This window comes from Notothenia rossii (assembly GCF_949606895.1).
Source record: "Notothenia rossii genome assembly, chromosome: 9".
Classification (NCBI taxonomy): Eukaryota; Metazoa; Chordata; class Actinopteri; order Perciformes; family Nototheniidae; genus Notothenia; species Notothenia rossii.
Genome location: NC_136907.1, coordinates 26,661,473 through 26,676,932, shown reverse-complemented (window position 1 = coordinate 26,676,932; position 15,460 = coordinate 26,661,473). Strand labels below are relative to the sequence as shown.

Here is a 15,460-nt window from a genome sequence, read left to right as displayed (position 1 = left end):
TGAAGGAGCCATCAGTGTCTCCTCGGTTATAGCTCCTCCAGAGAGCCTCCTCGACGCTCGATGCTCGGTCCTCGAAGTGCATTTAGAGAAATGAGATGTCCTTCAACGTGGCGCGCTGAAATTCATTTCCGGGTCACTACCGGAGGACCGAGGAGTCGAGGAGTCGAGGAGTCGAGAAGTCGAGGAGGGGAAATTTGAGTATTGAGAAACCTCTTATGATTGAGAACCGTGTGTTGGCAATCGCGTGATTAGAGGGAGTGACCGCGAGCTGGAAACAAAACCAACATCCAATCAGGATTAAGTGCTTGTTTTCAGCTTGCCAATTAAAAAACGATGTAAACCAGAATGACTTTCTACTTTCTGCACCCTTTCTTACTGGTAAACTGAGGAACAAAGTGAACCATAAAAAGATCTAAAAAAAACACTGATGGTGCAAATGAACCCATAATCTCAGGTGTAGCTCAGTTTCCTCAATTTCTCTTTTCATCTGCCCATAATTTAGGTGTATGCAGATGACAATTATAGCTAGCTAGCTGGTAAATAGCTGTCATATATTGAAATAATGTTTTAGTAATTCATTAAACGAAGATCAACGTTAAAAGGACAAACTGAGTTTGAAGGGAGAAATGAAAATAAACTTTCTGTGATCCTCATTGAATGCTCAAAAATACACTGTACACTAACCACAAGTTCCTCTGTTTGACTTCTGCTTCTTAGCTATAAATATACAGAATGTATTCAACAGGTGTGGGATGGGTTGCATATTCGCCTGACTTCTGTTATAGTTTGTTTGTTTAGTAAATCTTCAAAAGTTGTAAAGTGTGTTTTATTAAGGATATATATAAAAGGGAATGTCATTTTATTAAAATTATAATTCATCCCTCTCTTCATGCTTCATGGCCTGTTACATCGGATGTTAATCGTTCTTAGTGTGGGTTAGTGTCTCCATTTTTGCTGAAGCGGGTACCTGCGCGCCAGTCTTGTGTCTCCCTGTGCCACAAAGTCTCACTCCATGAAAAGTTTCCTCTCTTAACTTCTTGAGCTCGACTGACCCAGTACCAGCTCCACCAGTGTTATGATGGTAAAAAAAACAAGTTATAACAGATATCTATGATATACTGTTTTGAAAATATGGAGTCTTATACATTCAGAACCTGTAAACCAAATGTATGTTGTCCAAACTTTTTTAGAAGTATCTTAAAGATAGTAGTTGACTACACATATAACCTTCATAAGCATAGCATCTTGTGTTAAACTATTCTGGGGTAATATTCTGCTGAGATTATAAATTTTTAATTAATTACAAATCCAAGCTTTTTAATACACTTATAAGCGCCATGACTCGAAACACAGCATCAGCTATAATAGGGGGACAGTAATGGAGTCAAACAACGCATTTTATAATCACACTGACATAAATTAGGTTTTTGCCGAAGAATGTCACCATACCTTTGTACCTCATAATGCACACAGGCACCTTGCATTGCATTGAATCTCTTAAATCAAATAGGCCTACACATATTAATACAAATTCATTGTTTATTATTGTGTCAACTTCTTTGGTTGACTTGTTATTTGTAATATGGAAATTAAGGGTTATGAAGTAAATTCAGTAAACATTCAATATTGGCATCACATAGAGCATGCACTTGGTTGGCATTTATTCCAGCATATCTGCATACAGTTTTTGATTCCTTTTTAAAATACAAAATGAGACCTGATTTTAGTGCTTACTAAATGACCTCCAGATAGAATGTTATTGATGTGCTTTTCCAAGTGTGATTAAAGCCTATCTTTTATTGTGTTTAGTGAACCTTTCCTTTAAAAAATACACTTCAAAACTAATTTATGTCTGCTATTTCAATCTGAATAATTCACTGTTTAATGGGTTAGATTTGTATGACCTTGTTTATTGTTGTTTTGAAAGCATTGAACACCTATGTCAAAGACCCTTGGGAGATGTTATTGTTGAATATTAACAAAAGAAGAAAACAGGGTGTCTGCCCTCTCCTTTGAGACGCAGTGAAAACAGCTTGAAATTAAAAACACCAGTGTTGCAGTCTTGTAGAATGAAGAAGAAATGTGGTGTGAAAAAAAACAGTTATGGCAAAATTCAAACAATCATCAAGAGGTGTAAATATCAGCAATTTTATTTAACTATACACAAATCAACTGGAGAAGTGATTCCCTGGCACTGAATTCTTCTTAAATGTATAAAAAGCAACTTTCCATGATGCGTTTTCTACTATTTTGGCCCCTTTTGGCACAAGGTTTTTCTAAAATGTAAACAGTTTTCTACGCTTAATGCAACAGAGATTGGAATATCTTAAAAACTAGCTGAGAATGTCTGTGCTTTAATACTCTGCCGCAATATAGGTTAGTATTCCTGAAGCGCTCAATCACCATGCAGATAATTTTCACAAGCGTCAGTGAATCATGAAGGACACTTAGGTTTAAGATGTGATCAAAATACAGAAGCAGCACTTGGCACAGAGTTGTTTTAAAGATAGTGATGCAACATTGTCCATTGGTTTTCCCACCGCTCCACACACCATTTTTGCATTCCTTTTCCTGCACATGGCATGGCCAGTTTCTTACATCGACCCTTTCCCCAAAAAAGGGGCAGAGGGATTTGTGGTGATGGTTTGTGCAGGCAGGCATCAAGGACATCTATTCAAATAGGCAAACAGTGTTAGGGAGTAGTGAAATACTCGCATTTAAACCAGTTTTTTATTTTACAGTATACTAGTTTAACTACAGTACATTCAAGTTTTTTTCAATTTCTTTTGTAGTCAACTAATCAAACTACAAAGCATTTTGGGCCATACAATGAAAGGAGCCCCATTTCACCAGTTATGCCCCATTTTTTTTTCATAAAAGTTCAACATTTTTTAAGTGGGGTATTTTGTTGTATTAGCACATAAAACATGCCCTTAAAGATTCTGCTTTTTAATTGCATAAGCAGTATATGTTATGTGGTTGCTAAGAGTGACTAAATGAAACTACTCTTCATCATGCTGAAAACGAGTCTGCATTATTCCAAAATCCAATAGAAAAATGTAATTGCTTTTTATCAAAGGAACCAGTGCAATGCTAACTTCCAGGTTGATTTCCAAAAATACGTAATTCCTGCACCACTTCATTCAGTGACATCATTTGCTGGCATGTGCCTTTTTCAATTATGTTTTTTTAATAATCTGTATCCAATGTACATTGTAAATATGATCCTTCTTTTTAGTAGTTTGAACTACTTTTTTAGAAGTAGCTTTATTTACCAGCTTAAGTTCTCTAGGGAAGCTCAGCCGTGGTTAAATGTTTTCCTATGTGAAATAATTGTTGCATTGCAAAGCTTTTTACTTTTAAAGAAGCTTACCCAACACTTTAGTCACGATAATTCATTCAAAAACTTGAGCTTTGTACCTTTTTGGAAGCCAATGCAATAAATAAGATACAAAAAAGATATGGCCAAAGCAACACTAGCCAAATAATGGGAAAAATGTAAGATACACAATCAATTTAGGACAGCATTGATCTGGGTAGACCATGGTTGCTAAGCACCAGAATACATTCAGCGACAGGAAACATGTGTACCTGAATGTATAGTGCCATCATGTGCTCATATATATACATTACAATGCTATTTTTTTATTCAAGTGGATGCTTGTAAAAAGTATTTTTAGAAAACATAATGCAATGAGCTATTACTATAAAAAGTAGCAGGAATTATTAAGCTCCTCATACAGCCTTTGTATTTGTATGCCTTTTTTTGAGAATGCTGTTAATATACAAACGTAAAAGTACTACAACAGTCAAAAGTCTTGTGTGTCTTGTACTAGTTTGTGCTGTAAAGGTACAGTTCTCAGTGTTTTTGTCTTTCAGAGGACTTGTGGCAGAAGGACAGACAGAAGGCCTAGGTTGCACAGGAAAGGCTGCCAGGAGTCTGTAGCAAGAGTCGGGCCACTGTTATAAAGGGACTGATTTTTCCTCCTTACACTCCTGGTGCGCAGAGTGGTTGTCTTTTTTGTTTGGATGGAGGAGCTCTCTGTTGTAAAGAAGCTGCCTGTGGCCAATGTCACGTCAGCAATGATGGGTGTTTCAGCAATGGAGCTTGTCTCAGAAAAAGAGGATTGGTCGGTGGTGTGGAGTGAGTCAGCGGATGAGTCTTTCTTTTTGCCGGAGATGAGACTGAAATCAGTGTTGAGCATGTGCTCCGCTGCAGCTGGGCTAGCAGATGCAGAGATGTGATTAATAGTTAGGTGTGTGTCTCTGCTTCCAGGTCGCAGGGTGGAGGTACTAATGGCTGTGAAAGGGTGGTGCCATGTGATCTCATCTGAGGTTTGTGGGGTGCTTTGCAGAGCAGAACCAGAAGAATACCACCACCCTGTCACGCTGGCATCAGGGGCCATGGAGCTCAAGTCCTGGGCACTCGCTGCCAGTGGGGGGAGGTTATAGGAGGCAAAATGCCACCCTCCAGTCCTGCCAGGGCGCACCCCTCCGCAGACAGGCCGGATGTGGCAGGGGCAGCCCAGGACGCGGGCAGGTATACGCTGAGTCCAGGAGAGTAGGTACGTGATGTCGTCATAGTGGTGACACGCCCAAGGGTTGTCGCCCAGAGTGATGACTCTAAGCGATGTCACCTTGTCCAACACTCCAAACGGCAGCGTGGAGAAGCGGTTAGCATGCAGATAGAAGTGAGTTAGTCTGAGGAGACGATCCAGAGAACCAGGCAGCACCTTCATCAGCAAATTGTGGGACAGGTCGATATTCTCCAGGAGCGCAGGCATGTTGGTGGGCAAGGTCCTGAAGTGATTGTTGCTAAGGTTGAGCGTGACCAGGTTGATCAGCGTATTGTTGATGAAGATCGCCCGTTCCAGCTTGTTGTCAGAGAGGTCGAGCAGTCGAAGATTCCACTGGTGAACTGTGTCGTTCTTCTCCAGCAACTGGAGGCGGTTGGAGGCGGCATGGAGTTGCCAGAGGGAACGAGGTAAGCCGGCGGGAAGGTGGCTCAGCCGGTTGTTGGACAAATCGAGGAATCGAAGATGGGTGTATGAAGTGAGATGGCCATCAAGGTCGTGAAATCGGTTGTTGGACAAGTTCAGGGAGCGCATGTTGTGCTGCAGGCCATCGGGCAGCTGTCTCAGACCCCTCCATGAGCAGTCTACCTCCCGGTGGCTGCGGCTGCAGGAGCACATGGAAGGGCACACAGCGAGGACGTGCAACCCCAGCGACAACACAAGCAGGAGCTCCAGAAGGGCCTCATTAGGGGAGATCTTCAGCAGCACATCCTTGCTAAAAGAAAGATAGGGGGACAGGACAGGAGAGTGTTAGAGTTTTTCTAACACAGAATCCTCTTTACGGCCAGGAGGCACAAAGTCATTGCTTTGAAAGTCTCAAGTCATGTCACAAGATAAAGTCCTAAGTCAAATCTGAAAAGTCGCAAGTCAAGTTCTAAGTCCCAAACTTTGAGGTTTAGGAACGTTTCACCCAATGTAATTCATGTATTTCGTTTTTTGTTGACCTCCACATATGTTTTGTACATAAACAATTATTTTCTTTCTTAACCGTAACATTAGTCAGGGATCTCTCCTGCATCTTGATTGGACGCTGTTGGATAGACTTAATGAAATGAATTGCAGTAACACAAGTTGACATGAAAGGAAATTAATTAATTCATGGACATACATTTTACCCTTTAGGTTTTAGGGAAGGTGTCAAGTATTTCTACGTATGTCAAATCCAATTTATGTCAAGAGTCATTTGTGTTAAAGTACAAGTCCAGTTGCACTTATTTTCTGATTTTGTCGAATAAAGATGTTGTCACACCTATGGTGAATACAGGAAACACACTGCAGACTTGTTATCTGTCAGAGAAGCACACTAACTGCAGAGGGCTGTGCTGAATAAAAATTGCTTCATCGTTTCTTTAAAGCTCCATCCCTACCAAAATATCTCTCGCTCTCACACACACACACACACACACACACACACACACACACACACACACACACACACACACACACACACACACACACACACACACACACACACACACACACACACACACACACACACACACACACACACACACACACACACTGTAGAAACAGGCTGCACAATGTTTGTTGCACATCACTGCATTGCTTGCAGATACTAACATTCACATCACATGCCAAACTGACTCCCCTAACAATGCAGTAATGTTTTTTCACTCATGCTGTAGAGACTATATTTGCCCCATCAGTACTGTATCAGGTTAAAATGGGTCCTTTTCTATAACTGGTAAATGGATCTTGAAGAGGATATTTCTAGTCTATTTAAGAATATCATTCACACCAGAGGCTGATAAATCCCTGCAGTCATTTTCTCTGGCATGAGTTTGCGTGTTCAGTCATCAGTGGTTGTCAGAGCAGTCAGTCCCATGCTCTCAGAGGAGGAGAACTAGCTCAATAGATGGCTTGTACTAATGACTCCACAGAGAACCCATGCATCAGCGGGTGCAAAGACACAGCCAGGACACTGCTGAAACAGCACTATACTGTGTGCAAGCCAGGGTGTGGCAGAATATGTGTGTGTGTGTGTTGAATAAAAGAGTGTATAAATGTGTCCATAACTCACCTTCTCATCTTATCATTCCAGTCACTTTTCTCTGCTCCTTTTTGCCGTCCAGCCTCTCTCCTCTCCTGCTTTCAAGCTTGGGACCAGATGCTGCTCTGCTGAAGGTGATTTTGTCTGAATTCCTCTGATGGATTTGACCCTTGCCCACTTGTCCTGTGCAGGTTTTTAAGGCTGCCTTCACTGCTTTCCAGTCCTTGTCCTCTCTGAAGAGCTGAGAGTTAGATATTTCCTAAATAGATCTCTTGGTTAGCGCGATCAGGCAATGCAGGCTCTGGATTTGCTCTGTGCAGTGGAAGTAAGCAGGGAGGGGTGGGGGGAGTATTAGGAAGGTGGAATGGGGGGGGGGTGGGGGTAAAGGAGAAATGGAGCGCATAGCAGAGGGGTCCCTGCCTTCAAGGAAAACTCCTCTATCCCTCATCTGGCAGCTTTCAGGATTTACTTCTGCATTTAAAGCGACAGCTATTGTTGTGTTTAGATTCATTGACTGATTTCACTCCTGTTTGTACTCAAAATAAATCATCTAAATCCATATTATCCCTCTGTAACATATCGCTTTACAGAGGAACACAGTGCTGTAAGTGGTTGTTATTTTCCCTGTGTAAATTTAGTTAGTGCCACAAACACCTTGAAGATTTATTGCAGAGGGCTCCAGTCCACTGCAGCTACCTGTCATCAGCAATACAGGAAACGCTCCGTTCTGCACTGCATTGCTGTACTTCTCCCACACATCTCCACTGTTGGTTCTAAGGACCAATGTAACAGTGACACAGAGGGTGATCAGTGTTTCCAACCAGGTTGGTCATATTTATATTTGTTGTAATTAGCAACATAATCCATCTAACTTGAAAACATTTTTTTTAAACTAATGTGAATATTTTTGGATACATATAACATAGACGCAGCCAAAAAGTGTTTTCCCCTATAAAACATAAAAAAACCTAAATTGCATTTATCAAGTTCAGCATTTCACGAGTCAACAGCAAAAAACATTGCATTTGTTTAAAATTGCCATACTTTAAAGGTCACCTATTATTCAAAATCCACTTTTTCATGTCTATTATACATAAACATGTGTCCCCTCTGCCTTAGGAAATATGTGTCCCCTCTGATGCTGTTGTTTTATGCTTTATGAATGTGGACAACAGAGAAACATGACCAAAGTTGGAATTTAAATAAAAAAGTAAAGTGAAACTATAGGTTACTTACGTAACCCCAGTTCTCAGAGTAACATGAAGTGAGATGTCTCACTATGGGATGCGCCTCATCGCGGAGCAAACAGAAGCATCAATCTCATTACGCCAATCCTGATTGGCTGGTGATCTTGACGTCAGCGTCAGGGAATCCACCCCCTATAAGTGGCTTGCGCAACGCCGCATGCGTCATTCAAAATAAGCACCTCTTCTCGCTTCACCATAGCAAGGAGGGCCGTCTGGTGAGACATCTCACTTCATGTTACTCTGAGAACTGGGGTTACGTAAGTAACCTATAGTTCTCATTCATAACACTCCGTTCGATGTCTCACTATGGGATATTGTAGCTCCCGTATTGCCAGACGAGCTTATCTCGAAAGTCACCAAGACCAACCAGAACTTAACAGTTAGAGCTCTAACTCAGCAGGGGGCCCAGCACTGCATGGGCCACACTGGGAGCAGAGACGTCTAATCTGTAAAAGCGGACAAAAGTGAGCGGCGAGAACCAGCTCGCTGCTGCACAAATGTCTTGGATGGAAACACCCCTGAACAAAGCCCAGGATGTAGCCAGACCACGAGTCGAATGAGCACGCAAACCCGAAGGTGCCTGCAGACCCTGACTCGTGTAAGCCAAAGCAATTGCCTCCACAATCCAGTGAGAGAGCCGTTGCCTAGTAACAGGCTTGCCCTTCTGAGGGTTAGCCCAGGACACAAAGAGTTGGTCATTATGACGAAACTCTTTTGATCTGTCCATATAAGTGCGTAAAGCACGGACTGGACATAGCAAATTCGGCTGCTGTTCCCCGGAGGGACACAGTGGCGGAGGAAATGCCTCAATGTCAATGGGGGTACATGAACCAACCACCTTAGGTATAAAGGCAGGGTTGGGCTTCAGCAACATTCTCGTTAACCCTCGGGCGAACTGAGTGCATGAAGGATGTACAGATAGCGCATGAATGTCACTGACTCGCTTGGCGGATGCCAGGGCCAGTAACAGCACTGTCTTGAGTGACAGGTGCTTCATGTCAGCTTCTTCCAGCGGTTCAAATGGAGGTCGAGTGAGCCCATCTAAAACCACTGTCAAGTCCCATAAGGGCACCAGTGACCTGGAAACAGGAAGGAGCCTGCGAGCTCCCTTCATAAAACGGCAGACCAGAGGATGCTGGCCGGCCGTCTTACCCTCAAAACCCACATGGCATGCAGCAATAGCAGCCAGGTACACTTTGATCGTGGAGAAAGCTCTGTGTTTATCAATTAGGTCCTGTAGAAATGATAAAATCACTCCCACAGGGCATTGAAAAGAGGTGTGCCCTTTTTGAAGGCACCAGTCCTCAAACACCCTCCACTTATAGTCATAAAGAGACCTAGTGGAGGAAGCTCTTGCACTCTGAATAGTGTTTATCACCTTCTGCGGGAGACCCACTGCATTCAGATTATACCACTCACGGGCCAGGCCCATAGGGCCATGCGCTCCGGATTTGGGTGAAAGATCTTCCCCCCCGCCTGAGACAGTATGTCTCTGCGTAGGGGGAGCTGCCACGGCTGACCGCACAGCAGCTGATATATCTCCGCCAGCCAGTACATTGCAGGCCAGTGTGGAGCTATTAGGATCAGTGTGTGGCGTTGTTCCCTCACTCTGGCCAGAGTTGGGGGTATCAGCGCCAGGGGTGGAAACGCGTACAGGAGGACCGGAGGCCAAATGTGCACGAGCGCGTCCACGCCTAATGGTGCGTTTTGATCGCGCATTGAAAAGAAAAGCTGACAGTGAGCATTTTCTTTTGATGCGAACAGATCTACCGCGGCTCGGCCGTAACGCATCCACAGCTGGCTCACAACCATTGGATGTAGAGTCCAGTCTGCATATAGTGGTACACCTCTGGGCAGCAGGTCTACCCCGAGGTGCATCACTCCTGGTACGTGCGTCGCTTTCAGAGAGAGGAGACGACCGCAGCTCCACAAGATCAGTTTGCTTGCCAGCATGTGTAACTGGAGAGAACGCAAACCCCCTTGGCGGTTTATATACGATATTGTGGTCGTATTGTCTGTCCTCACGAGGACATGGTGTCCTCTGAGAAAAGGCAGAAAGCGTTTCAGGGTGAGGAACACCGCTAAAAGCTCCAGGTAATTTATGTGCGACCGTTGGAGGTCTCTGCTCCAGAGACCCCTCACCGGTCGACCTTTGTAAATACCTCCCCAGCCCGTCAGACATGCGTCGGTGGTGACCACCTTCCGCGATAGGCAGTGCTTAATTTGTAAAGTGGGAGGTGCCGGAACGCAGAGGGGGGGTGGATCCGGCGGCTCAGTACGGGGGTTAGAGGTAAGGGAACAAACAAAAAAATACACTTACAGACGATGTTTCTACATCAGGTCAATTTTTATTTTTGTAGCCTGTTAGCCTTCAGATTACAGAACGATGTAACACTGCACCAAATGAGTGCGGAATGTAAAAAATATATATACTGCAACATTTTAACAAGCAGCAATTATATCTGTCCGTTAAATTAACGGGAGAAACAAAACAACGTAACACTGCACCAAATGAGTGCGGAATGTAAAAAATATATATACTGCAACATTTTAACAAGCAGCAATTATATCTGTCCGTTAAATTAACGGGAGAAACAAAACAACAGGTGGGAAAATTACGATTTCTACGAAGTTACGATTTCAATATAGATTTGAAGACATATTAAACCATAGACCACCCAATAATCAAACACAGCATGGACAAATATATTCCTACCATAATTTGTCCAAAACGGCCCATACAGCAGCCATAGAGCCCCCGGCCTCCATTTTCCTGCTTCTGTCTCTGCACCTTGTGTCCAGTGCAGTTCGATGTCCTTTTGCAATCCATGACCTCACATATGGAACGGGGTTGAACCGGGTAAGTGGCGGGCCGACAAGGCAAAGGAAGAGTAGGGAGGAGATCGTTGAGGGGAGAAGAGACGCCCTGTTTTCTGAACAGATTAGGTTCATCTGGGAAAAGCCCCTCTCACACTCAGCACTTGAGATGGGGATCGTGTTGACCGAAGCCAAGAGGTCTTTCAGTTCATCTGGGATGAATGTCCCATCATTGTCACGGTATTCCCTGAATGCCCTGATGACCCTCTGCGGGCTTTCGATGCAAAACTGCTGGCAGAGCATCTGAACTTCACTCTCTCCAAACAGCGCGTCTGCGTCACGATCCTGTGGCCAATATTGTGGATAAATCACTTTTAAATCCTCAATTAGCTTGTTGTATCCTGATTTGTCTCCCCCAAGTGATAGCATGCGTTTCTCCAAGTTTCTTGCCAGACTCCCAAAAAACGTCCTCTGGTCCAGGGTTCTGTCAGTGAGCCGACCTGCATGAAGGGGTACTCCCTGAAAGGTGTTTTCCTCGACCCCGCGCTGGCTTAATAGGCTGTGTCGTCCGGGCCGCTCAGACATAGCCTCGAACACCCTGATCTGTCAGCAAATGGCTTTATGAGCCGTTATGATATTGCATTCTCGATTTTGGAGCTCGAGAGATAGCTCTGACAATTCTTGCAGTGCGTCAAACGTAAGTCCTAGATTGGAAACAAAGGCATGGGATGAAAGGCGCTTTGCCAAGCCATGGTAGCTTTCCCGAGATGTGCTCCCGCGAGCAGAATCCTCCGCTGCGTGTCTAAAATGTGTGTTGAGGGCAGCAAAACTTTTCCACACAGCTTCGACTGTTCTGAGACTGGATGCAACCCACCTGTTGTCTAACACCCGGCCAATTTTGCACAATTGAATGTTCAGACCGTCAGCACACTCTTTGAGCTCCAGCCGGTTTTTGTTTGATGTGCTGTAAAGTGTGTAAAGCTTATCCATGAAGATCTTGAAATGATTCATAGCCCCCATCTCTTTCATCACATCACCAACTGCAAGCTCAAGTCGATGCGCAGAGCAGTGCCACACCATGATGTTTGGGAAGAGATTTTTGAGTCGAGCTGCCACCCCACTGTGGCGCCCGAGCATCACTGATGCACCGTCACATGTGAGACCGACGAGAGTTTTTGAGAGAAAGGCCTTGTCTAACTTGGCGTGCTGTAAGGCATCCAGCAGTTTGCGGGCAATGCCTTCTGCACCAAAATCACACAACTCCACGAGCTCAAAGAAAATGTTCTCGGGTGAATCCATCTCTGGCAACTGCACTCGTAAATACACGATTAATGCGCTCTTTTTATTCAACCCAGCATGAGTCCGATTTTTGGAGCGCAAGTGACAATCCTTTCAAGCAGTTTTTTTTTCATGTCAGTTGCAATGTGCTGTTGTATATGAGAACATGCGACGTTTGAGCGGAGAATCCTCCCCATTTCCACACCATTCATTTCCTGACAGTCTATCTCATGTTCAAATCCATAAGATGGCCTATGACGCTTGGCCTCCTTGTAAGCTGTGCGAAAGATTCTGGCAGTCGTTTGCACCTGGTCATTTTGGTACATTTGCCTTTGCCTTATCCAAAATAGTTGATGCCATTGCGTGTGCTTTGGTATTCCCATGCTCAAAAACCTTTTTCCTTAAGGCTCTTTGCTTTTTTTTTTAATCGGGCGCAGATGATGTCACCGAGCCCGAGATCCATTCTTTTGCAGGTTTCACACCTGCAGTTTTTTCCGGACCCATTGATCCCACTTGTTTGCAAATGGCACAGCCCAGTCCAGTGGTTTCCATTGTCAGCCATGGATAACTTTTTTTTTTCTGTGTAAACTGGGCATCTGTCCAGATTTGCCCATCGTGAGTGTCCCTGACAATACCTGTTTCATCGCCATCACTATCTCTCGCAGATTCCAAGTTCACATCATCCGTCTCGTCCCATTCATCTCCTTCCCCGTGGGGGTCGCTAATATCCCCTCTAACGACAGGTGCATTAGCAGCATCGATGGTAGGCTGCATACTACTGCTCTGTCCACCGTGGTCTTCACACTCATGATTTTCGGAAACTATTTTTGATCGTTTTGGATCTGACTGCTGGTCACTGACTTTGAAAAAGTTAAGTAAAGTTTGTTGTCTTTTTGACATTGTAGACACGAAGCTAACTGTTATGTATTCAACCAGCGCAAGCGTAGGCTATGTGTCACACCTCTAGTCTCCCCCCCTCCCCCCCTCTCCCGCTAAAAACCTTAAAAATGTAAACGCATCAAAAAGGCAAACACAAGATTTTTGAGGAACTTCAATGGGGAATAAACACTAACAAGACATATAACAACATTGAACACCGAACAAACAGTCGTTTTTTTTTTTTGGCGTTTTTTTTTTCTCATATTGACACGGGAGGTGGCGGATCCAATAAAAAAGGTTCCGGATCCAATTTCAGAGGTGCCGGAACATGTTCCGGCGTGTTCCGGCTCAAATTAAGCCCTGGCGATAGGACAGCATCCATAGGCACGCCCCGTACTAGAAAAGTCGGGTGCAGCCAGTGGCACAGTGCCATTACGCATTTCACAGTGACCATCACTCTCCGCGCGCCATGACGCGCGGAGAGTGATGGTTGAACCTGTTGTCTTAACGGGGCTATGGCGGCTTCCGTACACCGTACAAACACTCTTGGACTGAGAGACAGACCGAAGGGAAGTACTCTGTACTCGTAACAGACACCCTGAAATGCGAACCTCAGATATTTCCTGTGTGGGTAATATACTGGGATGTGGAAATACGCATCTTTCAGATCGACTAATGTGAATATGGTCTCTAAATGATATCGCGATATTTACTGACTATATCGCGATTTACGATATATATCGCGATATTCTGAAATGTCCTCAAAAAAAAAAACTTTTTATTTTTATTTAACCCCCTGATGTTTACAGTCACGCCAGTATGATGATTCTAGTAGTCCCTGCAACATATGTCTGCATTAAAAAAAATCGACTAATAATGAAGAAAATTAACACATTTGTTGCAATAGTAATTTATGCACTAACTACATTACTACTTGTACTACAACATTTGAATCATGAGTTCTTCCTCATTTTCCTCAATTGTTCATATTTGGTTTATGAAAATAATGATATTGTGGTCATTGTTCAAAAATGTCTGCTATTATTATGAGTAGTATTTGTAGCGGCCAAAATCATATAGAAATAAAACAGACAATTAACTTAAAATAATACAGCCGCTGAGGCACTAGTTAGCAGATCTTACGCAGGGCAATGATCCAGGTCCAGACAAGATTCTCCGTTGTACATTTATTATGATCCAATAACATTGACAATGAACAGGTTTCCTATGGTTTGTTCCTTAAGCCTTTCCTATGGCTTTCCTTTCCTGTGGTTGGAAAACCCTGTGGCTCGAAACACCCTGGTAAAAAACCGTTTGCCTACTAGTGCTCTGGCTTCCACTTCCACCTGTCTCCAATATATACAATTACACCAGGTGCTCTAATCACCCAGTGCCCAAAACATGCCTTCAAAATAAAAGCATAGAAACGACTTTAATTTATGAGACTAACTAAGAATACATTTACAATAAACACTATAAAACAGCAAGAAAATAAATGTTAAACTAGTCAATAATATAAAGAGATATATAGCTCCAACAGTATTATTATTATTAGTAGTATAATGCGCTTTCTGTCTTCCTGTCATTATCAGGAATTAGACATGTAATGGCTATGTATTAGATTAGATTATAACCTTCATTCTCCTAAACTGCTGGGACATTTCCCTATAGCCAATACCTTTTATATTTTCTACTCTTCACTTACTTGTCAGCATAGGTCGGCATTGATGTACAGAGCCGACAGAAGACCTTGTTTATATGGGCATCATATTGAGAGGTGCAGTGACGCGTCCTAAACCAGGAAGGAAGCTGCTGGTTCCCTCGACAAAAAAGCAATGGGATTTCTCCACAGGGTTTTGGAAAATAGCTGGAAATAAGGTCTGTGGAAAACAAACCTGTTTGATAAATGCACGTTTTTTTCAGCCGGATAATCTCCACATGTCTACCCTACTTTTATAATTTTCGAATCATAAATCTAATCGATAGATTATAAAAGGGTTTTAGGACGCGTCGCTGCACCACTAGAAGTCAACTCCATCGATCAAGCTGGCTGAAACTTTCTCTCCCTCTTCTTCTCATGCTCCCTGTCACTCTCCTTTAACTCCTCCGGTGACTTTATTTTATTTGAAGATAGTTTTTGCAAACGGGAGCCTGCTCGCGCTGGCTCTGCAGCAAACTGCTGCGGAGCCAGCGCGAGCAGGCTCCCCTTTGCCTTTCACCCAACAACGACAACCGCCTCACGAAACGCTATGTTGTAGCGTTAATAAACGAAACAATTTAACAAAATTGCTTGTCAAAGTACCTATACCACTGGACAATTTTATTTTTTTTAAGCAATATTTTTAGTGACCCGAGTGGGCAAGTGGAAAGTACGTTATGCTGGCCGGGGGTGTCTAAATAGTGCTTCCGAGCCAGCGGGCCATTTATAATGTCGAGCCCTGCTCTCTGTCACTGTGCATGTGTGTAATGTTTGTGTGCAAGTTAGACGGGGCCTGCGTGTGTGCCTGCGTGTGTGACTGTGTCTATGAGGGAGAAAGGAAAGCTCATTTTGGCCGTGGCGGGAAATTGATTTGACAACATAATACTCGATGTTCACGATGTGGTCATTTACGACATCGCATGGAGTGCAATCCACGATGTATCGTGTAAACTCG

At 43.6% G+C, this 15,460-nt stretch overlaps 1 protein-coding gene across 2 annotated transcripts; it reads right to left on the bottom strand.

The window, feature by feature from the left end:
* Positions 1–1,658: 1,658 nt before the first annotated feature.
* Positions 1,659–14,820, bottom strand: LOC307020916 (oligodendrocyte-myelin glycoprotein-like). Of its 2 annotated transcripts, XM_079652618.1 has the most exons (3): positions 14,512–14,820; positions 6,616–6,818; positions 1,659–5,289 (listed from the first exon to the last, which is right to left on the bottom strand). In XM_079652618.1, exons 2-3 carry the CDS (start codon positions 6,621–6,623, stop codon positions 3,876–3,878), a joined length of 1,422 nt encoding a protein of 473 aa, XP_079508744.1. In that variant the 5' UTR covers positions 6,624–6,818; positions 14,512–14,820; the 3' UTR covers positions 1,659–3,875. The 2 variants fall into 2 exon arrangements, with proteins under 2 accessions (XP_079508744.1, XP_079508743.1); XM_079652617.1 differs by lacking the exon at positions 14,512–14,820 and having other exon boundaries at positions 6,616–6,891.
* Between the last annotated feature and the right edge of the window lie 640 nt (positions 14,821–15,460).